Source organism: Poecilia latipinna, unplaced genomic scaffold, assembly GCF_001443285.1.
Source record: "Poecilia latipinna isolate Pla-1442-1.1 unplaced genomic scaffold, P_latipinna-1.0 Scaffold1031, whole genome shotgun sequence".
NCBI lineage: Eukaryota > Metazoa > Chordata > Actinopteri > Cyprinodontiformes > Poeciliidae > Poecilia > Poecilia latipinna.
Genome location: NW_015113647.1, coordinates 28,144 through 37,718, shown reverse-complemented (window position 1 = coordinate 37,718; position 9,575 = coordinate 28,144). Strand labels below are relative to the sequence as shown.

At 34.2% G+C, this 9,575-nt stretch overlaps 1 protein-coding gene across 1 annotated transcript; it reads right to left on the bottom strand.

The window, feature by feature from the left end:
- Window positions 1-2,108: 2,108 nt before the first annotated feature.
- Window positions 2,109-6,670, bottom strand: LOC106958920 (desmin-like). The gene is made up of 8 exons (XM_015051099.1): window positions 6,599-6,670; window positions 5,661-5,929; window positions 4,879-4,939; window positions 4,673-4,768; window positions 3,579-3,737; window positions 2,609-2,734; window positions 2,352-2,530; window positions 2,109-2,274 (listed from the first exon to the last, which is right to left on the bottom strand). The coding sequence occupies exons 1-8, from the start codon at window positions 6,668-6,670 to the stop codon at window positions 2,109-2,111; spliced, it is 1,128 nt and encodes a 375-aa protein (XP_014906585.1).
- Window positions 6,671-9,575: the final 2,905 nt, after the last annotated feature.

The window sequence follows — 9,575 nt, the reverse complement described above, 5'->3', positions numbered from 1 at the left end:
CAGCCATTGACATAAATCAGTATCAAGGTTAGGACTGTCTGGACTGAGTCAGAGAAACAAGCATCATGTTTGGGTTGTAACACTGCAGTCAGCTCCAGGTCATCTAGCTCTTTCTCCAATTATGATATTGACATGATATGAAAAAGTTTATCTAAATAAACCTTTTCATTATATCGTTAAGTCACGAATAAAGAATAAAAAAAATGTTAGATGTTTCTTTTTGTGAACTCTGGGGAGCAGCAGAGGACATGATGAGGCTGCTTAATCAAACAGAGTAGGCATTTTAAATTCTCTTCAAATGATAAAAAAACAACAATTTGTTGCTATTTTTCTGTTGTTCTGCACTTCTTTTACCTTTAATTTTTCTTCTTCTTCTGAGTCTTCTCAGGATGCTTCATTTTGTTCTCTTCTTCTTCTTTGTCCAGCTTGCCTTCCTCACTGCAATCATGTATAGCAAAATTTGTTAAATTTAATAACAAAACAGCAGATTCTGATGTAAGCTCGGTTTTGCTAACATTACCTTCCACTGTGAGTGATCGCTGGTAAATCATTTTTCTAAGTTGAAACAAACCAAAGACTTTGTATCACACAATTATATAAAGACATAGACATTTTAAATTCCCTTTAGAAGGATGCTGCTTATTTATCCTGAAATGTTAAAATGGAGGTAACAATTTATCAAAGGGTTTGTAAAAATAAGATTAAATAAAACTGACAAGATTTTTTAATAACTCTTAGCTGGAAAATGTTATATTTTGTTTTGTGTATTATCATAAGTTTGTGCTATTATTTTATATGTAGAGTTCTTTCTAATATAAAAATTGTCCTGCTTGTATTTAACCTTTATGTGAATTTATAAATAAAGTCATATGTCCAATATTTTAGCAGTAAAGATTTTACCTGGAATGAAGGCCCACCGTACCCCGCACATGTAACCTTTTTGACCATTTTGACTTCACCATCTGAAAACATCAGAATCAATTTCATATTTCTAAAATATAACTTTTAAATACCCCAGAGCAATTATTGAAACTTAGAAATATTCCAGTAGAAAACTTGAACATAAGATTGTCAGAAGATCCATTCAGAAAACACTTTTAAGATTAGATCGAGACATTTTACACCTCAGTTTGTAATGGAAGGAGAATAAGGTGGGAGTGATATTTACTGATCCAATGCTGAGGTTTTCTCATGACCCAACAGTTTTTAACAGATCAAGGCTCAGTAATACTGCATTAACATTAAAATATTAGAGTACGGTAATATAAAACTCATAAGAAAGATAAATCAAAGGTAAAATCAAAAAAGTGTATCAACATTAAGTAGCATAAAATAATAAAAAATAAAATTAGATAAATGACTGTTGCAAACCATGCTAAAAATGAAATTGGAAAACATTAGAAGAGCTCAAATAGAGTCTACATTAGATGTTTTACTTTAAATATTTTCCACACTCAGCTATTATCAGGGCTTCAGGTATTAGTTTACAAATGAAATGCCTTTTGTGATTGAAGACTCTGTTTTGTTTGTTCTTTAACAATAGCAATCTGCATTTAGGAGACCCAAGGATTTAGATGGGTTCAATATTTTGAAGTTTGAGATTTGTTTGAAATTTTGAAGTTTTTCTAAGCAGTTCATAATTTTACAAACTGTTCATCAATTAGAAAGTCTTCCTTAAAGTTAACAACTTTAAATAAGCTTCAACTTGTTTAAATAAACTTGTATAAATCAACTTATTCAAGTTAACTTACGCATTTATGGAATTAAACCCAAATTCAACTTTAATCTTAAACAAGATGGGTGTAAGCCATTAATAACTTGAAATACACATAAAAAGATTTTCTAAATTTTGCCTAATGGCAAAACATTGACTTGTTCTGACATCTTAGCATTCATGATTCTTCTGCTTGGTGATGCGATTGACAATGTTTCCTTGCTATTTTTACTCATTTATGCTTATCTCTATGCTTTGCTGCTATTCAATTACATTCACCAGAGAGCAAACACGATTAAATCTCCATAGATTGCAACAGTCGGTCCTCTGTATAATTAAGTTTGGTGTCTCAGACTGCATTTCTGTGAGATCATAATGGCCCATGGCTCATTCATTAAACCAACAGAGGGAAGTTGATGTCAATATCGGAGACGTGGACACCAGGATAACATGAGGTTTTAGCGGCAAGCGGCGATGTTTGGCACAACACAGTGTTGTTTTTAGAAAGATACTTACCTGCTGAAGTGAAGATGGATTGGCCTTTGTCACATATGTTGATTCTGTAAAGCATCACAAGTAGATTGTAAAACTTGTTGTTGAAAACTACAATGACTTCTTTGATCTTTCCAAACATTACCTGCTCCCCATTACTTCCAGCAGTTTCTTGTACATTAGAATCTCTGCATGCATCTTCAAACTTTCACTATAAAGAAGACTGTAGTTCTTGATGTGAATCTCTATCTCTTCCTCCTTTTCTTTCAAATGTTTTTCAAATTGATGCTCTTTCAATTCCTCTGTTTTCTTTATCTGGGTGTTCTGAGAGAGAGTAGTACGTGAGTTTTTTTGTAAGTGTGGAGGGGAAAACGGTAAACATCAGAAGGGTGTCCTACATACTTCCTCTTCGAGGAACTTTATCTCACAGATGTACTTCTGTAGCTGCAGAGAGAGGTTCTTAATCTTTGTGGTAGCTTCAGTGAGTTCTGCATCTTTCTCCTTCACTTTTATCTCCCATTCTGTGATCTGCAGGAACAAAAGTCATCGGGTAGATGTTACGATCATTGACAGGTCAGACCGAGATGTGCCAGAATGACTGAATGAAAATCTGCAGTTCCCATTTAAAGAGAGGTTCAAAGTTTCTGTTGAATCTTTTAGTTGTTTCTGCCTCAGAAAACATTGGTGGTAAACTCCATTTTCAGTCTCATTGTTCTGTCCACAGTGACACTAATAAAATGTGTGTTTAAAGAGAGTATTCTTGGTCCAGCAATATTATAAATGTAAATGCATACAGTGATACAAAAAAGTGTTTGACTCCTTTCTGATTTCCTTTTTTTTTTTTTGCATATTTTCACAACTTATGTTTCAGAAATCAATTTAAATATTAGTCAGAGTCAACATGAGTAAATATACAATCTTTAAATTAAGATGTTAAATCTTAAATTGCCTACTTGTGTTAAGAAGTGCTTGCCTCACTTATTAAAACACAGATAACTGGTTTATCACAGCTGACTTCACGGTGTTTAGCCATAACCAGGCCTGATTACTGCCACACCAAACATTTTCACACCACTATACATGCAATTGTATGTTTATCTCATACATTCCTGAAAACAAGTAGCAAATCAATGTTTTGATCATTTACGCTATGGAAATTGCAGAGTTTTGTATAACAATACTGAAAGTTAGTAACAATATCCTGGTTATTAAAAAGTAACATTTTCCTCGTGTTCTCAGTGCTGCAACAGTTTTTAGTTGATCACAACGAAACTTTAAAAGTCTTGAACATTTTGCATTATTCTTTTTCTCCTCTCTGCTTCCTTGTCAAACACATATTTGAATATCAATGAAATAAACGGCCATCTCTTACCTTGGATTTGTACTCCACTTCAATCGAAGTAACACTTTTTTCAATAAAGGAACTAACATATTCCCTTATTTCACTGAGGTCAATCTTGACACCATCAACCATGTCGCCATTTCCACATCCACCAGTGTATTTTATTGTCTCCATAGAGATTCTCACTCCCTGGAAATGCAGAATGACAATGAGGCAGTAAAAGGTACGTGAATGTAAATGTTTTTAACAATAAAATATTGGAAGCCAGTTAGAGACATCCCTCCTTGCTTATAACAACTAGACTTTCAAAAAGTTTAAATTCACTGCAGCTGCGCTGCGCTGTAGTTGATTAGTTGTTAGCTTTGCTGCCTTGCAGCAACAAGCTCTTATCTCAGCCATGGATCTTTTTGCATGGAGTTTTCATGTGTTCTCTGAGCATGTATGACTCCAGCCAAACATGTTGGGTTCCCTGGTGTTTATGGATAAGAGTATTAAGACTTTTAAATCTCTCTAAGGGAGTCATAAAGCCAATTCTAACATGAAAGCAGTCGGTGTTTGCAAAAACGTCTCAGACATTACCGATGTAATTTAATACTGTCTGACCAAAAGCATGTCGACAGACATGTTTCTCCTCTAACCTTTAATAAATTCTTGGAAGCTACAGGACTGTACACAATGTGGCAAATAGGATGCATTTAGAATGAAAACAAAAATGTGCAGAATTATTGTGCCAATGTTTCATGAGTCCATCACTTTTGAGATTAGAATCTGCAGTAGTTGTGTTGTTCTAAGAGCAGAGACTTTAGGTGACAGATGGGAGCTGAATATTTTTTTTATTTAAATCTGTTTCCATGATACAGATTTAGTCAAGAGGCCTTTGTATTTCTATCAGCTGCATGACTGCACATCACATCACACTTGACTTGCTGCATCCAAGCTGAGCGGATTGAGTTGGAACTGAAACTGAAGAAACCACTGCTGTACATATAATAAAATACAAATGAACATTTGTAGGAAGATGAAATGTAAATGTGTATTTTAAATCTCCTACTGTCTATTTGTCTGTCCATCTTAAGCCTGATGAAAGAACAAGGAGACAGGGAAGAAAATAAAAGAATGAAGACCTGTTCACTCTTGATCTCCAGATCCTTTTTTTCCTCCTGCAGAAGCTCGATTTGTTTCTGCAACTCCAGGACTTGTGAATAGATAGCTTTATTTTTCTGTAATTGCAAATTGCACAGAAGATATAATACAAAAAATATACATATATTGTGTGAATCTGAATAATCAACAGGCAAAATGTGTTTAACATGAGCTGTTCTGGACTTACTTGTATAAAAGCTAAATAGTTTTTGTCAGCTTCCTCTCTCAGTTCTTTCTCCTTCTTCCACCTGGATAATAGAGAAACAAAGAAATCACATTATATTTTTATCTTCAGCCCATCTTCAGTATCTAATTAGCTTCAGCAAAAATCCCTCTGATCTCACAGCAACTTATAATTATAGTTGCACTAAAAGACGATGCAGAGGATGTGGGACTGGTGGAAGCTGTGAAACCCTCGCATCCAGATTATCCTAGAAGCTAAAAACTACTGACTCAGTATTTGAATGTTCACAAAATGAATTCATGAGAAGTTTGACCCCAGAGATACGATTATGGCAAACAAATCAGAAATCATTGAAAGCTGTTTATCATTTTACTTCTGCTTTATAATTCTGAACTCTGAACATTATGTTGATCCATCACATTGTTGAGATCCATTCTATTGACAAACTGATCATATGAAATTTCTAAGTATAAGTGTTTACTTATTTAGTTTTGAAATAATTTTTCAACATTTCATTTGTTTTTGTCAGTTTGTTCATTGATCTGATTTGCTTTCAGTCTTTCAATGTTTAAGTTCCTTTTTGTTTTCTCTTTAGTCGCTAACAGATAATTCAGCTGTAAAGTTCGGCTATATTGTAAATAACTTCTCAGACTTGTTTAGAAATAAGCGTATTAGAGATAAATAAAATATACAAGGCTGTGTTGTGTACTTATGTGGAAAAAAGTATAACTATTTCAAACATTGTGCCTCTTCTGGAAAAGGGAAAACAGTTATTGCTCCCCTACCTTCTTGTTATTTCAATGATCTGCTCATCCAACATTTTGACTTTACTCTTCAGGCTGACGTTCTCCTCACTTATCCTGGTTGTGTCTGTCCGGATCACAGTAGCATTTCCCTGATATGCTTCTATCACCTTGTTCTCCACCATGAGCTCTTCGTTCACAGGTAGGGAACAGATGTTGATGTACTTGGCAAAGCGGTCATTCAGGTGACACATCCGCAGTAAATCTGTGTTCAAATTGGCCCATGGTTCATGCTTAGAGATGGACATTGTCTTGTTGACATGAAAGAGAAACGAAGATGAACATGAAGAAGTGGTTTTGTATTCTAGCTAGTCTTTCTTTACAAGTTCTCTCTCCTTCTCCATAATCGGTCTCTAACATCTGTTTTACTTTCTTTATTTTCACTCTTTTCTTCCCCTGCTCTTCTTTTTTTGTACAAGCACTTTGAATTGTCTCTGACTGAAAGGTGCTATACAAAGTTGCCTTGCAACCTGTAGGTTTGTTACTTCTTATTTTTGTCCTTCATTGTTTCCTTCCTTCACAACTTCAGCCGTTTTTTTGTCACCCAGTGAGTAAAACAATTGACAGCTGAAGGCCTACAGTGGATGTTAGTGTCTACAGTCTGTTAAAACACCAGCTTTTTTAATATGCTAAAATCAAGACTGTTGTAAATAAATGTAAAACATTTCCAGCTTTAAGTGCTTATTTTATGTTTCATTTAGGTTCCAGCTTAGTTACTAAGCTTCTCATTGTGGCCCTTTAGTTTCAATTAAATTCAGCTTGTATAAGCTCTGCTTTCTGTTATACTTGTTTCTGAGTTTCTGTCTTGAGTCAATGTTTTGATTTTTTAAAATTATTATTATTTTATTTTCTTCCAATAGACAGTAACTCATTGTTGATTTAGAAAATAAGTTGCTTTATTTTGTTGGTTGAAGACTTACCAGAGTTTCTGTGGTCTGTTGCTGATCCACTTTTGCGGATGAATCCACCTGTTGCATTGTTGGTGCGTCCATGGTGCTCAACTGGGGATCCTGGTTATGCAGATTGTGTAACGAGGAAACAGTAGTAGCGTTTAAATGCTTCCAAGTCCTTGGATTTAGCAGCTGTGTAAAATTAAATCATGAGTTTATGATTCAACTGCATGTTAGTTTGTGGTAGTCAATATATTTTTTAATTTGCTACTTCAATTACTTACTTAACCGCATGTAACATTACTAAAATTTCCCTTATTCAAACAAAGTAATTCCTTTGATCTTTGGGTTTGAACTTAAACAAAAGCAGTGCATCCCAGCAGGTGGATGACAGCAACACAATTATGTGACATAAACTGAATTTAATGTTCACTTTGATGCAGTTGTATAAATAATTTTGGTTTATTTTATTAGTCTGTCACTCATCGCTCTACTTTCTTTTGTGTCTCTTCCTTTGCCTTGGGGCTAAATATGTCGGCTTGACTTTCTAAAACTGTGGAGTGATAAATGTTTCACTGCCTTCATACCAGTTAAACCAGTGAAAGACTTCAGGTGGAGGAAACCCAATACTACACTCATGTGAAAACTTTCCTGCACATTTTTACTAAGATCTGCATATGACCTGATAAAGACTCTGCTCGTTCCTAAATCCAGTTTAACTAGACTTTGACTAGGCTACTCCCAGAGGTGAGTAAAGTACCCAAAAACTGTACCCAACTAGAGAACAGAACTACTTTAACATCTTTTATATACAAGTAAAAGTAAAAAGTAGAAGCCCCAAAAAATTACTCGAGTAAAAAGTGATTTGGCAAGTTAATGATCAAATTATCAATCATTTNANTTNTTAAAATTACATAATGAGATTAACCAAAATATAATGTTTGTGAAAATTTTGTCTATCTTATGGACCAAAATGAAAATAATTTCTATAAATAACAAAATAACAAAACAAGGCAAATGAGGGTAAAAAAAATACTGGAAAAGTTTTTTTTTTTTTTTTTCAAAATGTTACTCAAGTGAATGTGAGTAAATGTAACTAATTATGGCTCACCTATGGCTACTCCAAAATCTTTATTTTATGTTGTTTTTTTAATTAATGAATGAGTTTAACTGAAAACTGTTTAGATTTCACTCAGGTTATGTGTGTCTGATATTACAAAAACTGAAATGGGTGAATGGCTTTTAGATCTTAATAAGTCTGAGTAAATAAATACCTTTTAATCTGACTTTGTAAAGTTGCAGCATGTCCTGATCATAATCTAGCAAGTTTGGAGAATATTCGTTTTTTTTTACTCCATAAAAATGTGAAATTAATCTAGAATAGTTATAAAATTTTTTGCAGACATTTACTCTTCCACGGCCATCTATTTAATTTTTTTGTCTACATTTTCCCTAATACTCCTTTGCATATTATAAAATTTTAAGGGAAGAAAATGTTTTGACATGGTCTAAATATTGTTTTCTTTACAAAGAGCTGAATCCCTTCCCTCATTTCTTATTCCTGCTATATTCAGCTCAGGTGCTGACACCATGACACATAAAGCTCATCAGAATACAAATAACTTACAATAGTTGAGACTTTTTGTTGATCTTCATTCATTTTTTAAGTAAAATTGCAGCATTTTCTGTTTTAGACAATATCACAAGTTCAGGATATAAAATAAGTAGTTTGATTTAAGAGAAACCAAGTTTCCCCTAAAATTTGGATTTATGGATTCAACATGTTACAATAACTGTCCTAATTAGAAAAAAAGAAAAATAAATCTAATTTAATAACATCAATTAACTTATAACAATCAGAGGACACCAATGCAATTTTGTTATGTTCAGGTAACATAATGACAATATCTGTCCAGAATCTGCAGCTGCAGTGACTGTTTTTTAAATTCCCTGAAAGTCAATGAGAGGAAAACGTCCCATCTTACCGTTTGTTGGTTGGAGACGGAGAACGTCTGCAGGTCGATGTTCCGACTTTCTGTCAGATGATTCTGTGTTGATTTCTGCGTCTTTTTATGCAGTCAGATTTTGTTCACACCCTTTTTCTAAATTGCTGCGTGTGTTGAAGTATTTCTTACAAAAAAGTTTGTCCTTCAACTCTTCCAAACAAGTCCAACTTGTTACTGTCACAAACTTCATAATTGTTGATGTTCACATTTACAGTTCATGACTGCAGGGTTTTCCACATGATCGGGTCCTAGGACTGGTCAAACCTGTCATTTGGCCTTTATATACTGATTTTTTTTATGCAAACACCTTAACTACAGTCTCAAATGATAACATCAAGACCATGATTGAATATGAATCTATTATAAAAACCTCTGTATAAAAAAGATCATCTCCACCATATTAGTGAGATGCTTCCTAATATCTGAAGGAGAAACAAGAAAAGAGCCTCCAGAGAGAATGACGGGATTATTGAGGAGTGATATAGAGAAATAAATGAATGAGAAGACAGAATGGAAATGTACAGAAAGGAGTTGAAGAGCCAGTTGTTCAAACTCTGCTCCAGATTCGGCTCATTTTCACAACAAGGAAACACAGAAAGCTGAGAGCAATGACTTTAACAGGAAATGATTCCTTTTAAGGAGCTTGAAGGGTTTATTTCCTGCTGCTTTCACTGATATCTATAAAGAATATTCTTCCCTATGATGAACTGTGGAATATTTTAATGTAGCGTCTGCGATCCTGTTTTTGACCTTTGATTTATTAAAATGTGAGGAAGTTCATAAAGTCAGACAAATAAGAACATCGTTTCAAAGATGGATGTCTATGAGCTCTGAGTAGTGACTGAATATTTAAACTTTACCAAGGAAAAGTGTGATGATGTGCAGTTGTGAGGTGGTGAGGTAGACACGGTGGGCCCAGGTTGAAGTGATGATTTAATAATGATTAACGCAGAGAACACAGAAGTCCAGGCAGCACAGCTGAGCATACAGGCAATGAAACT

Excerpts from the sequence above, each read along its gene's own strand:
- LOC106958920 (XM_015051099.1), bottom strand. The coding sequence starts at position 6,670 with ATGGACGCACCAACAATGCAACAGGTGGATTCATCCGCAAAAGTGGAT. Across the intron at positions 3,738-4,672 it reads TGGAGATCAAGAGTGAACAG|GGAGTGAGAATCTCTATGGA; the intron begins GTCTTCATTCTT and ends CTGCATTTCCAG. Across the intron at positions 2,735-3,578 it reads AAGTGGAGTACAAATCCAAG|ATCACAGAATGGGAGATAAA; the intron begins GTAAGAGATGGC and ends TTGTTCCTGCAG.